The sequence below is a fragment of the Panthera onca genome, chromosome D1 (genome assembly GCF_046562875.1).
Source record: "Panthera onca isolate mPanOnc1 chromosome D1, mPanOnc1 haplotype 2, whole genome shotgun sequence".
NCBI classification, from domain to species: domain Eukaryota; kingdom Metazoa; phylum Chordata; class Mammalia; order Carnivora; family Felidae; genus Panthera; species Panthera onca.
Window position 1 is genome coordinate 108,810,568 of NC_138348.1, and position 19,828 is coordinate 108,830,395.

General features: G+C 41.0%; 1 protein-coding gene across 1 annotated transcript in view; it reads right to left on the reverse strand.

The window, feature by feature from the left end:
* ELMOD1 (ELMO domain containing 1) overlaps window positions 1-19,828 on the reverse strand; it is a 40,202-nt gene that overhangs the window by 7,630 nt on the left and 12,744 nt on the right. Inside the window, exons 5-9 of the mRNA XM_060604592.3 lie at window positions 16,041-16,170; window positions 9,000-9,133; window positions 6,264-6,332; window positions 2,837-2,887; window positions 1,331-1,464 (exon numbers count right to left, since the gene is read on the reverse strand). Coding sequence (XP_060460575.1) covers window positions 1,331-1,464; window positions 2,837-2,887; window positions 6,264-6,332; window positions 9,000-9,133; window positions 16,041-16,170 — 518 coding nt within the window. The remainder of the gene's footprint in view (window positions 1-1,330; window positions 1,465-2,836; window positions 2,888-6,263; window positions 6,333-8,999; window positions 9,134-16,040; window positions 16,171-19,828) is intronic.

Below are 19,828 nucleotides of genomic sequence, written 5' to 3' on the forward strand. Positions count from 1 at the left end.
GCAGGCTCCAGGCTCCGAGCTGTCAGCACGGAGCCCGACGCGGGGCTCGAAATCACGGACTGTGAGATCATGACCTGATCAGAAGTCGGATGCTTAACCGACTGAGCCACCGAGGCACCCCAACTTCAGTGAAGTTTTAAAAGGGAGCATAATAAATGCATTAAGTATGCCATCATCAACCAGAAGTCCTGATTAAGCAGATATTTAAAAAGACAAAATGCTAGATAATAGAATCACTATTAATTTAGGAGTTTAGAGAAAATAAATTGCTGTTAATTCTGTCACATTGTAAAAATGAAATGGGGACCAGCATGCCCCTGCGGTGGATTTGAGATGAGCATCTGTGTCTTAACCATACTTAGAGCGGCAGAACTGCTTAGCAAATTAGCAGAAAAGAAGAGCTGAAAGAAATATAAAATAGAGGCAAAACTTAGAATTTTTTTTTTTTTTTTGCTAAGAAATCCTGGGTACAAGGCCCTCAGTGCAGCAAGCGTGGTGTAAATGGTTTAGATGACATTTCTCCTTTAAACTGCCTGAGTCGCTTGATGATTTAGAACATCTGTCCATGTTCCTCCAAACCAGTCTGTGTCTGGCCCTCAAGGATCGTGATGCCATTCAGATTTTAGGATTGTGTCTCTAAGAATGCAGAAAAACGTTCCAGGGCTCTGTCATATCATCTTGGTCTTTATCTTCTGAAACCTCACTATAACTGCAACTCCAGAGGATACCCCTCATTCATACTTACCTCTGCAGCATCTAATCCGGGGGGGCTACACATCTTCCGTCTGTGGCAGTAGTAGGGAAAGCGGGAAGAGTACTACCAGTGGCAACGCTGCCAACTCTCAGTATCAGCCACGAAACCAGCACTCCCTCTTTCTCGTGCTCCCTGAGCACCAAGTGTGGAACTGGCTAATGAAAACTTTGTATCCATGATCTCACTTTATCTTCATGGCAACTCTATAAGGAAAGGACTCATCTTACAGATGCCATAACTAAGGCTTAGAGAGTCTGGTAAGCATAGACCCAGGAGTCGACTCAGGCTGTCTTCAGAACCCAGGCTCTTAAGTGCTGTGCCATGCTGGATCAGAGGGAGGGAGACACCCAGACCAGAAGCTGATACCCTGAATATTAAGCAAGAGCTGGGAAAGAGAAAAATCCACGATGCCTGCAAATATTACTGTTGCATTTTAAGAAGAAGACAACAAAACCAAAACCAAAGGGGAACTTCAAAGACCCCAAAGCAGCCAAATTGCAAAGATCTCTCCGCTTTGCCCCTTGCGTAGAGTGTTCCATAGAAACTATATTGCTGTTTAAGCAGTAGGACACTTACAAAATGTTTGCTGGAAATGAGACAGTGTTGGAGCTTCTGGGGCAATGTTGTAGAAGTGAGTTTTTAGCGCTCCGCTCACCAGTAGATTATACGCCAGGTCAGTTATATTGATGCCCACAATTGCAAACGAGTACCTGTAAAGCGTAAACCACAAAACCAACTGTGTGTCACATAAGCATTGAAAAATATAACCTAATTTTTAAATGACTTATAAGATATCAGAGTGGAAGGTTGGCTTCCCTCTCTATCCTATCTTTACCCTGAATTTCATAACTTATCAAAATACCAGTAATGTAACCAAGGGAATTGAGAATCCATATGCTTTGATTTGGTAATTTTATTTCTAAATATATAAGAAGAAAAAAATCTGAAACTAAGAGCTTTATACCCAAGGGTACTCATTATAGCATTACTTATAATGGCAAAGACATGGAAGCTATTCACATATTCTAAAAAAGGTGATTGGTGAAATGAGTTGTGGTAATCTCTTATGATACATTACAGCCAATAACTACTGTATTTCTAAAGACTACTTAAGTGGGAAACATTATGTATAAAACAAGCCAGGTTTTATTATATACACACAGATGTGCACAAAAAACAGGGGAGAATGAAATGCCACCAGATATTACTATGGTATCTGAGAGTAATAAGATTGAGGTGATTTTTTTTTTTTTTTGTTTACTTGCCTATATTTTCTAGATTTTCCGTAATGAGTTATATATTACTTTTAAGATGGGGGAGAATTTAAATAAGTATCTTAGCACTCAGGGTATATTTCCTAGTTCCGTTTCTACATGCCTATCAAAAATTAAATGGAACTGAGTACTTAAGTCTCAGAGTAACACAAATCCATCACATTAAACAAGGGAGTTCTCCATTCAACAATATTTTTGAATGCAAAGGGGAATTTAAAAAAAGGCTTCTAAAGTAAATTTATATAATCCAATAAATTGATACTTGATAAAAATCCTTAAAACTACCAAGTGCAATTCTAAATGATGGTTTCTGAAAATCATGTGCATATAGTTTAACATTTTAAATGTTGTCACTTGGCCAAAGGCAAAAATAGTACCATAGAACCATACAAATAGATCCAAACACATATAAACACATCCTTTTATCTTTTTTTTTTTTTTTTTTTTCCCAACGTTTTTTATTTATTTTTGGGACAGAGAGAGACAGAGCATGAACGGGGGAGGGGCAGAGAGAGAGGGAGACACAGAATCGGAAACAGGCTCCAGGCTCCGAGCCATCAGCCCAGAGCCTGACGCGGGGCTCGAACTCACGGACCGCGAGATCGTGACCTGGCTGAAGTCGGACGCTTAACCGACTGCGCCACCCAGGCGCCCCATAAACACATCCTTTTAAAAGTTCACCTGGGTTATATATTTCCATCAGGACATTTGTCATCTTCGTCATCCTTTACGGTGTTCTTAGGATATTTTTGTTCCGGTTTTAGTTCCAACTGACAACCTCTATATATGAATGAAATCCCACACTCACCCAATTGCTTTGTCCATCCTTTTCTTCTCCCATTCCGCTTTGCTGAATTTGCTGAGTAAATGAATAAAGAAATAAGCTTTAATCTCTACTTGGTCCTTGTTCTCTTGGAATGCTCATACTAAAACTGTTGACTAGATGTCTGTAACTCAGTTATCAAACACTAATCAATTTAAATGTTATCAATTAAAAATCCACAATATAATTTATGTAGATGTCAGAAATGGGATTATTTAAAGCCCTGCTACTTATCCCCTATTCCCTTTAGTGCAGCAGTGGGAGAGAGTCCTTAAGGCCACTTTTTTACGGGATCATTAATTATCAAACGATACTTTCTCCATGAACCTTTGCCTGGGATGTGTGTCTTCTGATGCTCCCTTGCTCTCTCACGATTCCCCACTGCATCTCCTTTGGTTTTATCTCATGGCATTTATCCTAGTCAGTCTTATTTGTGATGTCTGGCTCACAGTAGATGCCAAATAAATGTTTATTGATTAAAGAAGTAGTGAGCTAGTGAAGGAAAGGAAGGCAGGGAGGGGGAGGGAAGGATAGGTAGGCTTTACAAACTCTGACAAGTGCTACGGCAAGGCCTCTGGCTAAACTAAGGCAGCTAACCTGTAGCAGTTCCACTGTACTCCGTGTTATAATCTGGGCTTCTGACTAAGACTGTAGAGAGGGCCCTCTCAGATGCATTCTGAAAATCCTGCCTTGCCTTCCCTTAGCTTGTGGACTTGGCAGTCCTCCCTATTCTCCCCCACTCCATGCCGCCACGGTTTTGTAAGCGGGATCCACGTCCGACTTTCTTTGTGGCTAACGTAACCCTCATTTCACACTAGAAAATGTGGTTAGCATTTGAACTAAATAACATTTTAAAACTAGAGTTAGGAACATTTAGCTTCTATCTAAGCAGGGTTCTCTAGAATACACTGCAAACACTACACTAAAAGACACACGTGTAAGACACACAGCAAAAGACCACAAAAACATGATACAAAGTTGACATTTAACTCTATGGACTTTCTACTCTGTAAATGACTGGCTGCAATTCAGAGAAACTGCCTTTAATTCATGTTAAAATATGCCACCTCTTTTTAAAGTGTAACCGCGTACTAACCAATCAACCAACCAGCTAAAAAGGCGTGAGGAGATTTTTACTTCAAAGACTCACATCCAACTAAAATGAATTAGGTGTGAAATTTAAGAGACTCTATATAGACAAAGTTATAAGCACCTGTTTTCTCTTAACGAAGCTTTATGCACAGTGTCTCTGTGTTAAATGAAATCTCTCTCTGCATTGGAAATACAAGAAAGGCCAAATGCCCTCCACTTATGTGATTACTGAGGATACCCTGGCCCAAACGGAATGAATCCCTTTCTTCAAGAAACACACAACAACAAATAATCAAACAGTCAAAATTCTCCTTGTAAACTTGAATCTACTTATATCCCTCAAGCTACTGTGGGACTCAATAGATGGGGGTTTACAAGGCAACGATAATGATGTGTAATGCTTGCTGAAGGATAGACGGGAGAGAGCTTTCCTTAATAGATATTGCTGCTGAATGCCTAATATATTCAGGGCCTCACACAACCTACATTGCTATCACAAGTCATCATTATATACCTATTTTTGACACTGATGAAGGATAGTAGCATTTCCCAAACACTCTGTTTTGTGTTTACTGACATTTACCACCAATTTGAAGTGATTAATATTTGAACATCATCTCCTCAATTTTATGATAGCTTAAGAGACAAAAGCACAGTAGCTTTATGTACATGTATACACACACACACACACACACACACACACACACACACACGTCTCTTCTTAAATAAGAGTATTCACACAAACTCTCAAATACATCCTCTCTGCTGGCTGACACGAGAGATAAAACTATATAAAGTCTTTCTTTGAGAATGTCTCACAGATAAAATTCATCACCTTTTAATGATTCATCCAAAAATATTTTAAGCTTCTTGTCACTTCCCAAAGACCATGGAGGATTCATGTGTTTTTTGCTGATGGTCTTTGGGGAATACCTGAGTCTATATGCAGACTCCCCACACAATTTTAATTAGATGGAGTTCAGGGTCTATACATTACAGAAATATGCAATTCAGAAAATATAGTTAAAAAATTAAAATAGCTTGATTTTAACCCTGTGATATATCAGGAAAGAGCTAAGTGATTTTACTGTTTTTCTCAAAGTAAGTAAAAGGTAAAAAAAATGAAAATGTAATTTATAAAAAGATTGTAAATATAAATCAGAAAGTATAGTTTATTTAATGAACCTGAGGCAAATGAAGCTAGAATAAGTATAATAGTAAGGTGGTGGGGGCAAAGTCAACCTGCTTTTGAATTTTTGAGAATGGTCTGATAAAATTTTGCATTTATTTATTAAATATGAACACCAACAAGCAAGTTGGCATGCTGAGGAGAAAGAAGTGATACAAACACATGGCTGTAAAATTTCAGAACTGCTTACACACAGTAAGTGTATATAATAACTACTATTCATAAGACTTAAATATTTAATAATGAAATTAGAAACAGATTACTAGAAGAGCAGAATTGCTCTATGCAACAAAACTCCCAAGTAAAATGTCCCTCTCTGGGGAGGATATGAGGTGGAGCACGTGTGGAGATGTGTTCAGCCCTGAGGCAGAGTGTTTGACATGCTTCTCCAACCAGATAGAGCCATGGCTATAGAGGGCTGTTTGAAATTTTCTGTTGGGTTTGTCTACCGTGGTTTTCCTTCAACCCACATATGATGAAGTATATTAGATAAAAAGTTGGGCAATGTTTTTTTTTTTTGAAAATTTTTTCATGAATTTGTACTGCTTTTAAAATTCTTACTAATACTTATTCTAAAATGAAATAAAAGCAACAAAACACAAAAGCAAACAAAAAATACCTTGTTTCCTCTTTAGTGATATCCCTTCATGTAATCAGTTAAAGAAAAAAAGTTTAGGAAGGTAAATGAAAATGTAAAATATTTAGACTCTAGATTTTTACCAAGAAAACTAAAAAAGCCTCAGCCTTCTAGACTTTCTCACTGGGCCCCTGACTTCATGACTCCCACTCTCCCCTCTGTTCCCCCATCAGGCTCCCTGGTCTCTGAAATACTGCTTCCAGACTCCTCTCTCTCCTTCTTCCACGCCCGCCTCTTTAATCCTCTGGGCACCAGCACTGTTATCAGTCCTTTAAATACTTATCTCACTTTCCCTCCTGAATCCCAGGAGGGATTGAGTACCTGCAGGTTTAACCCTCCTATTCAGTATTTGTCCAGAGGGCTCATTTGAAAGAGCTTGAAGCCTCACTTCCGGTGGGGTGAGGCTCCTGAGAATCTCACCGACCTATCCGTGAAGGAGAAGTTCCTTCTGCCTAATCTGTAAGCCTCGTCCAGCTTTGATTTTCAGCAATTACCTGCATTTTGGATGAAGGGAGTCCGAGAGGACCTGCTGGGCTGCCGCGGCGTCCCTTTCCGCAAAATACCTGCAGTTGGAGGGAAAGAAAACCACAGCTCTGTTCCTGCCTGATGCACTCATTTTCATGCAGCGTTGGGACGTTCTGCACTCCGAGTTTACCACTTGCTTCAGCTCTTCCAGAGGAGAGACAGCTTTTCATAACAGAATTTCCCAAATATAATGACAGTAGAGTAGGGTAGTTGTAAAACCCACTTAGATTTAGAAATGTATCTGGTAGGTTTGAAATTTGAGTTATGCTCATTGCCTTTCCCCAGGGAGCAAAGGATATTTGTAGTAAGAAGGGTTATGGACAAGGGGGGCAGAATGAAGCTCCTCAGTGGCCTGAAGGAAGGGACACGCGCAGAGGCTGCGACAGCCAAGGGGCCGAGAGAGGAAGAGAATAGAGGAGGTGAGAGACCATGTGTTTCAAGTGCATTCTTCTTGGAGGATAGTCACGGGGTATTTGAATTCTGGATGGATGGACAATATCTCATGGTGCTAAAAGCAAAATTCTGCCCTGGGGGCAAAGGGCAATGAAAGTTCCTAAAAATACACAAAGTGACATACCTTCTAAAACGCATCACAGAAAGTACTTAATAATGGCAGTAACAAAATAAAATGCTAGCGTATGTTGTTTAATATCATGTGTACGTATTTCCCACATAAATCGGAAGCCTGAAACAAGCTCTTGAATTTTCTCTCAGAAAGGTTCAAACCACAGTCAGCAGTTTTGATACATAGTTTCATTATTAATGAAATTGAGCCTTTTTTCATATTTTTGTTGGCCATCTACGTTTCCTGTTTTTTGGTCCAGCATATCTAAAGATGTCTTCAAACAACTAAGTAACCGTACAGATCGGGATCCTCTGTCACTTACGTGAGTGTCGGCCTTGGCTCGTCTTTTCACTTTGCTTATGGTGGCTTATCATACAGAGGTGTTTAATTTTATTTATTTATTTAAAAAATGTTTAATGGTTATTTATTTTTGAGAGACAGAGTGTGAGTGGGGGAGGGGCAGAGAGAGGGGGAGACACAGCATCCGAAGCAGGCTCCAGGCTCTGAGCTGTCAGCACGGAGCCTGACGCGGGGCTCGAACTTATGAACCATGAGACCATGACCTGAGCTGAAGTCAGACACTTAACCAGCTGAGCCACCCAGGCACCTCAGGCTTAGTTTCTTTTAAAAATACATTACTATCCTCACTAACAGGATGGTAGCAAAGGACAAAGAGCCAACAGGACTCCCTTTGGCTTGAAAAATAATGACTACATGTGACTTAATTTAAACATGAAAAAATGATGAGCACTATTATTTGAATTATAATAAACATATAAGAACCAGGAATTAAAAATGATACTTAAAAACCAAAGCAAAAAAAAATTTTTTTTGATCACTAACAAGGGAATTAGGGCACCAACTCCTTCCTCACTCTGAACATTGTCAATTAAATAGAAAAATTGAGCATCTGTCTTGCCTCTCTTTTAGAGAAACTAAATAACCATAGTTGATGAAGGAAACTGAGTCTTTACAGAATTCCAGCCAACAACTGTGGGAAGAATCACAGGATTGGAAAAGCACTTTTTACACAGTTAATTAACTGGTCCAGTGACTATCAGTGAAAGATGAGATGCTCAGATAAAGGGCTGATGGGGGGGACTTTACAATGGAGACATCAGGCTGTGATTCCTCTGATCCAACTCAGCACAGGCCTTTCCAGATACCTCCAGTTTTCAGGAAATACAGGCCATGGGTACCGGTGCAAACAGAAAATCCAGACCATGGGACATTTTAGAGGATAGCTGACCTGGAATCTTGCACAAGTCAGTGACCCTGGGGAGGGGCAAAAGGAACAGGCACATGGGGAGGAGACACATAATAACTAAGTGCGATGTGTATGGATCTCGTATGGAACCAGATTAGGAGAAAACAGCCATAAAAAGACATTTTTGGCTTTTTTGAGAGAGCTGGGAAATATGGACTGGGTACAGATGACACCAAGGAGTCCTTGTTAATATAAGGTTAATACGGGTTTTTTTAGAGCTGCATATTGAAATATGAGGGTGAAGTGACAGACGGTACAGGATTTTCATTAATCTGCTTCTGCCAAAAGAATGAGCGTTGTGGGTATTTCAGACCCTGATAATTACTGCACGTGGGCAGTGTAAGGGGTTCTCGAGTCTTCCGTGTGGTTTTGTACATACTTCAACTTTTCGTAAAATAAAATTAAAAATAAAAACATTTGAGATCCACTTATAAAACACAATAAAGTCTGCCAAAGAAAAGGAAGATGGAAGCACCTCTTCGACGTTTAGGAACCTGAGTTGTCTGAGGACGTCAGTGTTTTCTTGGAGTTTTCTGTGTGGTGGCTTTTGGAACAAATAACTTTATCATTTGCATGTGACCACAACATCACTTTTTAAATTTTTTTTTTAATGTTTATTTTTGAGAGAGAGAGAGAGAGAGAGAGAGAGAGAGAGAGACAGGGCATGAGTGGGGGAGGGGCAGGGAGTGAGAGGGAGACACAGAATCCGAAACAGGCTCCAGGCTCTGAGCTGTCGGCACAGAGCCCGACGCGGGGCTCGAACTCACAGGCTGCGAGATCATGACCTGAGCCAAAGTCGGACGCTCAACCGACTGAGCCACCCAGGTGCCCCAACATCACTTTTTAATACTTGACCCTTCTCCATTTACTTACTGCAAATTGTATAGGCCCAGAAGTCCCATTCCTCGAAAATCTGTTTTAGGATCATCACCTTGGAAGCCAATTTCACACCATTGCTTAGAAATCCGAGATTCCAGTGGAGTATTAGGCTTCAAGAATTTCCATAACTGGAAGACAAGACAGAAAATTAGCCTGTTGATACAAACACACATTCTCTTTCCCATTGGCTCAGATTTTGTACTCGGTATCTGAAGAAGGAACTTTACAAAGCTGAATGTATGCAAATATGGTATAAAGGTTTCACCGTATTTCAGTTATCTGTGGCAGGAGTTCTCACAGTGGTCTGAAGGCCCCTGGGAGGGACTCCAAGACCTTCTGAAGGCGTCTGGGAAGTGAAGACCATGTCATAATAAAACCAAGAGGTTATTTGCCTTTTCCCTCTCTTATGAGTATATAGTGGAATTTTCCAGAGGCTACATGACATGTGATCATGTCATTACCCTGGTAGTTATGGAATGTGTCTGTCTATATTTTAGCGTTTTCCATCTTTCTGATTTAATTTCTTTTTTTTTTAAGTTTATTCATTTTTCAGAGAAAGCATGAGTGGGGGAGGGGCAGAGAGAGAGGGGGACACAGAACCCGAAGGAGGCTCCAGGCTCCGAGCTGTCGGCACAGAGCCTGACGCGGGGCTCAAACTCACGAACTGCGAGATCATGACCTGAGCTGAAGTCAGACACTTCACCAACTGAGCGACCCAGACACCCCTCTGATTTAATTTCTAATAAAAAATAGAACTATATAATCACCTACAAAAGATCCTCAAAAATATTTAAGAGAATGAAGGTAAAGGGCAAAAAGGGAAAAATTTGAGGCCATGTATTATTTAAATTATCAGAAAATTGCTATCTAACTCTATAGCAAAATTTTTCGTAGCATTATTAACAAAAAGAAAAGTGGGCTGACTTGAGTTTCATTTCTCACCTATAACAGAGGGGACAGTAAACTAAGTGTCATCTACTGGATGAAGGAAGATCAGTCATGTTCGTGAACAAACCTCAAAATATATGACCATTTTTCAGAGTTACCAAGGGGAATTTTGATTCCAGTTATATATTAATTGACAAATAGAAACTTTAAACATTATGCTCTTCTTAAACTGGTTCTATTTTTCTAGGTTTTCTTTTTTTTTTTTTAATGTTTGTTTATTTTTGAGACAGAGAGAGACAGAGCATGAACGGGGGAGGGGCAGAGAGAGAGGGAGACACAGAATCGGAAGCAGGCTCCAGGCTCTGAGCCATCAGCCCAGAGCCCGACGCGGGGCTCGAACTCACGGACCGCGAGATCGTGACCTGAGCTGAAGTCGGACGCTTAACCGACTGAGCCACCCAGGCGCCCCTCTAGGTTTTCTATAGAAAGATAGATTTAGCACATACTATTACTTGAGAAAGAGACCTACAGCCATATAAATATATAATGCTCACACTATTAGTTCAAATACATAGAGATGGGCGTATAAGCAAATTTACTTTTTAGACTATTAATAATACTTTATATTTTATCTTTATTATGACAGGGACAAATACAAATGTAAAATTTTCATATTAGTATTTCAGACATAACTTTTTAAAAATGTTTTTTATTTTTTGAGAGAGCACGAGCAGGGGAGGGGCATGGAAAGAGGGTGACAGAGGATCCAAATTGGGCTCTGCGCTGACAGGCTGACAGCTGATCTGACATGATCTGAGCTGAAGTCGGACACTCAACTGACTGAGCCACCCAGGCACCTCCATAATTCAACTTCGAAATAGTTTTTTTCTGTTACGTGGATTTTAAATCCTATAGAGAACAGTAATACACAAGCAGCTTCCTTTATTTTTTTTTATTTTTTATTTTTTTTTATTTTTAATTTTTTTTAACGTTTATTTATTTTTGAGACAGAGAGAGACAGAGCATGAATAGGGGAGGGTCACAGAGAGAAGGAGACACAGAATCTGAAAGCAGGCTCCAGGCTCTGAGCTGTCAGCCCACAGCCCGATGCGGGGCTCGAACTCACGGACTGCAAGATCATGACCTGAGCTGAAGTCGGACGCCCAACCGACTGAGCCACCCAGGCGCCCCACAAGCAGCTTCCTTTATAGTAAATTGTCACATATCTGACACAGGATAGAACATAATATTCAATGAAAGGAAACACTAACCAAAAAAGATACAATTCAAGGGATACATTATGTTAGTAGCACAACAGATGGATGCAGGCTGAACTATGAGAGGGGCTCCTGGGCGGCTCAGTGGGTTAAGTGTCTGACTCTTGATTTTGGCTCGGGTCATGATCTCAAGGTTTGTGAGATCCAGCCCCATGTTGGGCTTGGTGCTGAGCCTGGGGGCTGCTTGGGATTTTCTCTCTTTCCCTCACTCTCTACCCCCCGCCCCGCCAATAAATAAACATATAAAAAATAAATAAAGGTTGAGAGAAAAATTTCAGAGGAAAGAAAGTATATCTATCAGCCTTGAAAGCAAAGTAGCAAACATGAGCATAAGAAATCGTCTTATAACACCCGGATGAGAATTTGCCAGTGCTCTGCATTCATCAAGACAGAAAATGTTTGAGTTCAACAAGAGTCCTAAAAAATGAGAGAAAAGGTCTCTTTTTCCTCTAGGAACTGATTTGAGTGCTATCACAATGAAAAAAGCAAGAACAAAGGGGAACAGTTTGTAAAGCTCATCACATTCATTTGACTAATAATTGGAAGTAATCTCAGGGCCCTACACAGTTTAAAAATCTCTGGGTTCACTGAGTGAGTAGAGTGAAATGGCAAAAGCAAACATTTCATTTCTATAGGTAGGTGATAAACCTCATTCGCTGGGGGCAATACTTAGTTTAGGGGAGTAAGAAGTTTTAATAATAAAATGCTTAAAAAAGAAATTCCACTTTAATAATTTTATGTATCATGACAGATTGGACTAATGGCTAAAAAGTGTTCTTAATTATGTTCTTAATCCTATCTGCTTTAATAAGGGTCACTTTCTCAGAAAATGAAAAGTCGATTATGCTAAAGTACTTATATAAAGTGCTACCATGGGTATATTTCCTGTGAGAATACTTGAGCTACTGGGTTCTCTTCTGATAGACAGGCTATTCTCTGAAAAAGTAAGGGTAGGAGGCAGGCTGGCCCTGAAGGATGAGGTCATTTCTGGCATGTCGGGAGCTGACCAGAAATCCGAATGAAGGCAGTGGGCCTCTGACGAGGGGTGCCCTGAGGAACTCAGCCATCTAAACTGTGCTGTTGGGAGTGCAGTTACTACAAAGCCACTTGCCAGGGCAGGAGACCAGAGACAGAGAGGGTGATTCCTGTGCCAGATGACAAGTTGGGTGTGGAAGCTGCACTCTGAGTCACACCGTCCTCTGTCACGGCCCTGGCTCTGCTTAACTCTGTTCTCTTTGCACTGAGCCTTTGACACAAGCTTGTTTCAGCACTTTCTCCTTGTCTTAGGTCTGCTGCAGAACAGCAAGGCAGGGGTGCTTGTGGCTCAGTTTGTTAAGCATACAACTCTTGATTTCAGCTCAGGTCATGATCTCACGGTTCATGAGGTCGAGCCCTGCATTGGGCTCTGCACTGACAGCTTGGATTCTCTCTCTCTCTCTCTCTCTCTCTCTCTCTCAAAATACCTAGACACTTAAAAAAAAGAAGAGCAAGGACAAGGCCGTTTGTCCACCCATTCATTCGAGGAGAAGCCGCTTCTCACCAAGGCCACCATGGGATTATCTCTTCCCAACAAGAGAGGATCTTTCAATTCTAGGCTATATTTTTTTCTATTAGGTACATGAATCCACATAAAATTTTCCCTTTATTATTTATGTGGTTTAGCAAATGTTTAATAGAAATGTCCATTTGAATAGCTCATATGGACAGTGCTGTGTGAACATAAGGTGATGTTTTTCATTTTCGTCTCAGCCAATGTTTAAATGATCCTAAAATCCAGATTTTTTTTATACTTTAAGACTCTGAGTATAAGCACTGATGATGGTCTCCCACGTTTATAAGTCAGAGCACTTAAACAATATGGCTAATCTATTACCAGAGCTTCTAAATCAGAGGTTGGCAAACTTTGTCTGTAAAGGGCCAGATATTAAATATTTTAGGCTTTGGTGGCCATATGGTCAGTCTCCAATTACTTCACTTTGCCATTGTCGTACAGAAGCAGCTACAGACCATACATACATCAATGAGTGGACATGTTCCAACAAAACTTTATTTACAAAGAAGGGTGGCAGCCACATTTGGCCCACAGGCTTTAGTTTGCTGACTCTTGCCCTAAAAGTTTTATGGAGTAGGTAACAAGGGTATTATTGTCCATTTTAAAGATAAAGACGCCAATATCAGGGAGTTAAACACAAACCATGGGCCAGCCTCTGGAAATACAAATGGGAACAAGACACGGGCTCTCCGTTGAGAGGCAGCGTGGAGCCCTTCCTTACCACGTGAGCTTGTGCAGTACTTAACTGCCCAGCCTCATTTTCCTCATCTGAAAATGGGGATAATGGCAGTATCTCACCACAAGGTTATTGTGACCATTAAATGAAATGATGTTGTAAAACATTTACTGTAAAGGTTAACATGTGCTAAACATTCACTGAATGTTTTATGATTACTGTTTTTATTATCATACTTGGAACGTGAATAAACCGAAGAAGAGAATAGAGATCGCGCTCCGAGGTGTTCCTGGGGAGACTGGAGAAGATTTCAAAATTGAACGGATAAGGATTTCTTTTTTTTATTTTATTTTTTTAAATTTTTTTTCAACGTTTTTTATTTATTTTTGGGACAGAGAGAGACAGAGCATGAACGGGGGAGGGGCAGAGAGAGAGGGAGACACAGAATCGGAAACAGGCTCCAGGCTCCGAGCCATCAGCCCAGAGCCCGACGCGGGGCTCGAACTCACGGACCGCGAGATCGTGACCCGGCTGAAGTCGGACGCCTAACCGACTGCGCCACCCAGGCGCCCCGAACGGATAAGGATTTCTAAAAAGAGCTGGCTTTTGTGGTGAGAATAGGTAATAGAGGGAACCGCATGAGCAAATGCCTGGGTGTATGGGATGGCATGGCCTGTTCTGGGTCAGCTGAATGACTGAGTGGGGTGGATACAGGAGATACAGCTTGGAGAAATAGGCTGGAAAGGGTCCAGAACGCCACGTTAAGAAGCATGGGCTTTGTTGTGGCAGACACAGGGAAGCTGAAGTTTTCAACCTAGCGAATAACATGACTAGACAATCCCTCCGGCAGTATTTTAGAAGACGGAAGGGAGGACGCGAACACTTAGTGGCAGAATTAAAAGGCAATTATAACAACCCAAGCTGGAGATGATGCTAGAATAAGCTGGTGGGCATGGAAAACATTTAAGAGATATTTTGAGGGATCTGTCTGGATAGGGTTTAGTGATTTTTTTGTAGATGCATAGTATGTCCCAAGTTCGCTCGCAAGCCACTGAAGCGTAAAAAAGATGCCTTTCCTCAAAGTGCCTGGCACAATAGCGGACAGTCCTTGTTTTATAACTTACTGGCTGTGTGGATCAGAGTCTGGACTGAAATGCTTGTAGTCTGCTCAGCTGCAAAGTTACAAACCATCACCTTACCTCTTACAGCTGTGACAATAAAAAATAACACAGACAGAATCAAATGACCAGAGATGAAAGGTATGTCATAAAAGTTCTTGACTTTTAGTATCCAGTGAACCACGGTGATTCACGCGTTCACCTGTATTTGTTGAAAACCTGCTATGTGCCAGCACACACACGGTGCGGATCAGCTAAGACAGTACAGCAGGCACGCACACAACGGATCAGCTAACACAGAGCACCGCAGGCACCCAAATGTCTGAATCTGAAGGCATCGCGGCACTCCAAGGAAACCTTCAGCTGCTTGTGGCCACTCTTAATTCCACCATCTCGTTTCTCTTTCATTCCCCTCTTGTTTCTCACCTTGAAGTCGTTTTAATTGAACTTGACTACTTCGATCGGAACATAGAATGGAAAAGGCAATAAAAGGAAATGAAGTTTATTTAGCCCAGTAGGTTAGGTAAATTTAAGCACAGCAGAAGTGGAAGAAGAAAACTACCGCAAAGAATGAAGCTTCTTTTAGCCTTAGGGATTCACATCAGCTACAGCACAAATTAGCAGAGACCAGTGAGTCATCTGCTTACGCATTTACATACACAGAAACACGGCAGGATATGCATTCTTAAAATTACAGCTCCTGGTGACACGTTTCAATAAAGTTAAGGCAGCTAACCCAATGTTTTCTTCCAATTTCGTTAGCGTCTTTTTGTATCCTAGCAAAGACAAGGAAGCACTCCATCTTAAAAAGCATCTGTTTTCAGAAGTGAATTGAGAAAATATTTTAGATGAATAGTTCTGAAGGTTGGTCTTAATTTCTTAAGCTCCAGATTCAGTGTGGAGGTCAAGTTTTATTGGTATTTCATAACGCACCGTCAGATCATACGAGATTTTTAAGTTTTTACTTGGACAGCCAGAACTGTATATTGCTCTTCTAACAGTTTTAATAAACCAGGTATAAACCTTAACCTCCTCTTCTAATACTCTCCGAGTTACATGAATAAATAATCAGCAATAAGATCTTAGGTAATTTCCCAGGAGGGCTATTGCCAAAGCAGAAACCAACTTCATCTTCTTTGATGTCTATTAAAAGTCATAAATGGAAATCCCCGGTCACTCTTGGACAAGTGCTGTTTCTCCTCCTGGCTTTCAATACAGCTAAACAGCCTAAACGTGAGCCAGATACAAGAGCTCAGAGAAATCACCTGTGATGTTCTCCGATTACCAAAAAAAAAAAAAAAAAAAAAAGGACTTTACATTTAACTTCTCCCATGAGTTTTCTCAGGAAGAATTTGCCTCCCACATCTGAACCAGCAAGAAAAGTAGGCTTTACCAACCGGGCACAGTGCCCACGTCTCACTCGTCTTTGTACCCTCCCCGTCTGAGCAGCGTCTAGCACTTGGCAGGTGCTTGGTGGACATGAGCTGACCTAAGTGAAGGACTGAAATGTGTTCGAGGTCTAACCTTCAACAGCATTTCTTCATGTTGGGGGTTATCAGAATCGTACGGTTCTCTGCGCAGTTTTTCCACATCTGCAATAAGGTTTCTGTAGCCAACAATTTGCAGGAGGCAAGCCTGAAGAGAGATTCCCAGCCTAAGGTGTTCAAAAACAGAAGAAACACACGTGAGGAAAAACAAAACAGATATTTTAGCATTTGTTCACTGGTTGTGTGCGTAATAGGACTTTTCATAATATAAAATGGAGGAAATTTTCACATGGGGTGTATTTATTCATTTAGTTATTTTCTTCACATTTTTGTTTAAATTTTAGTTAGTTAGCATACAGTGCAGTATTGGTTTCAGGAGTAGAATCCAGTGACTCATCCCTTATATTCAACACCCGGTGCCCATCACAACAAGTGTCCTCCTCAGTGCCCATCACCCATCTAGCCCATCCCCCACCCACCTCCCTCCATCAACCCTCAGTCACACAGGATATATTTAATTGAAGCCCAGTTTTTCTTTCTTTCCTTCTCTCTCTCCTTCCTTCCTTCCTCCCTCCCTCCCTCCCTCCCTTCCTTTTTCTTTTCTTTTCTTTTCCTTTCCTTTCTTTTCTTTTCTTTTCTTTTCTTTCTCTCTTTCTCTCTTTTTTCTTTCAACATAGAGCCATACTTAGTTTATTTAGAAAAATAAAGGAATGCAACATTTCCTGTGCTGGTCTCATAACCACTTCTTACTTGAGTAGAAGCACAGTTTCTTACCAAAGCTCCACATGGATAGACAGTTGAAGAACTTGGCTAAAAGTTTCGTCTCCTTCTGGCCATTTCTTAAGCCAAGTTGCAACAATATGGTTTAAAAAACAAGGGAGTTCTTTTTGCAGGTGATTTAAGTAAGATGTAGAAAATATAAGTGATCATGAGTTCGTAGGGACCCGTTAGCCCTGCCCCCCACCAGGCGGCTGTAACCAGAAGCACCTTACATGTGTGTGAGAGAGTGTCAGCCCTCAGTGGTAAGAAAATTCACAACAACAACACAAAACAACAAAAGCGCTTCTTCTTGGGAGCATCCCTGGCAGATGAGGCAAAGCCAAGAGGAAAAGCTGACTACAAAACTTCCCACTCCATTCTGACTCGCTCTTTGTCTGAAGCCTTTTTCTCACGCTGAAACAAAATGTGCCTTCATTATTACCAGGTGGTTCCAAGTTTGTTCTCTGAGGAGATTAATTTCCAACTCTCCCCTGCCACGACTGTTTAAGACAGCGATTCTCCCTTGTAGTCTGATCTTCAGTGCTAAAAAAAGGGCCCTATTCCTTCAGTTCCCTCTCATGGGACATGGTTTTCACATGTTTTACCATCTTGCACAGTCTTCTCTGAATGGATACTGTTTGAATAACGGCCCCCTTAAAACATATCACCCAGACAGAAAACAGTCCGGCAAGGGTGATACACAGAGGATCACTAGCTACTTTCTGTGATCACAACACAGCAGGTGAAACACCGTCTCCTTAAGTAGTCACAGAACAAATTTATCAAACAGGTGGCTAAATAGTCACCAAGATCCTTGTTCACATAAACAACTTTCGTGCAAATTATTCTCCCGTGCTTGTTTGATGGCATTTTTAAATCTAGAGGTAGGGTTTCACATTTATGCATTCCTGGTAAGTTTCTTTACGGTCATTCACTTTTGTGGCTCAAAGATTGTTTAACACTGGGAGCCATAGAGAATTTCACATCTTAGGATGGCATACCTATTCCATACTTAGAGTGCAGGGTCAGATAACCCAAATGCGAAACTTAAATAAAACTGTTCAGTGAAATGGCCATTATAATTATTCGTTACCACAGCGCCAAGAAAACTGAATCAGATTTAAATTTAGGAAAAGGGCACAGTGGCACTGGTCACCTTGAGAATCAGCGTAGGCCTGAGAGGAGAGTTAATTTGGAGGAAGAAGCGAGAGAAGTAAAACGGGATGGAGCAAGAGGAGACGATTCCATGTTTACTGTAGTCATTTTTCATCTTGAAAAAAAAAATGTAATTAAAACCAAATGTGGTTAAAATTACAGAAGCAGCCCAAGGGTCCACCTGTAGATGAAGGGATAAAGAACATGTGGTATCAGGACAGTGGAGTATTACTCAGCCATAAAAGGGATGAGATCTTGCCATTTGCAACAACATGGATGCATCTACAGAGTATAATGCTAAGTGAAATAAGTCAGTCAGAGAGGGGCGCCTGGGTGGCTCAGTCGGTTAAGCGTCTGACTCTTGATCTCAGCTTGGGGCATGATCCCAGAGTTCATGGGATTGAGCCCGTGTCAGGCTCTGCGCTCAAAGTGTGGAGCCTTCTCGGGACTCCCTCTTCCTCTGCTCCTCCCCTGCTTTCTCTCTCTCAAAATAAACAAGCAAACTTTTTAAAAAGTCAGAGAAAGACAAACACCATATGGTTTCACTCATATATGGAATTTAAGAAACCAAACAAAGGGAAAAAATGAGACCAACCGAAAAAATGTACACCTGAAGCTGATAGGACGTTGTATGTTAACTACCCCGGAATTAAAATCAAAAAAAGAAGTGCGGTTAAAAGAAGGAATGGCTTGACAGATTAGAAAATATTTCCCTCAGCCTTTTCTATTTCCTGATTTTTTCCAGAAATTGAATTTCTAAAAATCACATTTTGTCATGTCAGTGTAGAAAAAAAGCACTGAAGCCCACACTGAGATGTAAAAACACATGCTACCGCTTATGAGGGTCCCCCCCCCCCAAAAGGAAATCACAAGAATAGAGGGCAAGGAAATGCTTCTTGAATGAAACATAACTTTCACAGAAGAGACAGAGAAGATCTGCTATTAAATCTAACCCAGTCTCCAAATATGATTGTGAGTCTCATATCCCTCATGCCCAACCGCACTCTTAAATTTTTGGTTCAACTTCGTTTAATAATGAATTGCCTTCTTATTACCTTCCCAAAGAAATAAAATATGTGTCAGAGGTTTCAAAAAGACATTTGCCGTATGATTAAATCACCCTTCATGACTGAATAAGGAACAGACACCCAATTAGCTGAAGTGTCTGCGGAAGGATGCTCTGGAGACCATGTGGAGATGGAATTTTGTGATGAGCCCCCATTAGTCCCCAGAATCCCTCCAAGAGACAGCCCTATACAGAGCGCACTCTGACGTTCCCTTCAACCACAGCTCCCCATCTTTAGCAATTAGAAGCCTTTCTCAGCGGTAACATGCGAAGTTCCCGCCTATCACATCCGAAAGACAGGTTGGTTGTTACCTACCTAAACTGTCTCTAAATATACCTGCACCAGAACTCATTCTGCCCAACATCCTTAGCCCAAAATTTCACCGAGAAACTCCTGTACCCGATGGAAAATATAAAGCTAATTTTAAACATCACGTACGATGCCAAATGCATTTTAATATTTCCAAGATAAGATGACTGAATCACAAAGTTCTAAAGGCTTCATATAAAAACCATCTATCCCTCCCACACACGCCAGTCTCCTTGACAAGCATTAAGACCCGTCGCCAACATTATCAGCCTGTCATAAACTGGAGGAATATTTTTGATGGAGCAGATCCACTTAGGCACATTTACAAGGTGAACATTTACTGTTCATGTAAAATAGGCGTCGCCCGAGCGACTGCTGCTAAATGGGCTCCCCGGATTTCACCTTCTGATAGTAGGGCATCCATCAGATTTCTCACATTCATGGCATCTCAGAAGCCTACGCATAAATCATGACAAAAGTACAGAGTTGCTGCTGTTTACAAATATGAAAAAGGCACCTTTTCCCCTTATTTTTC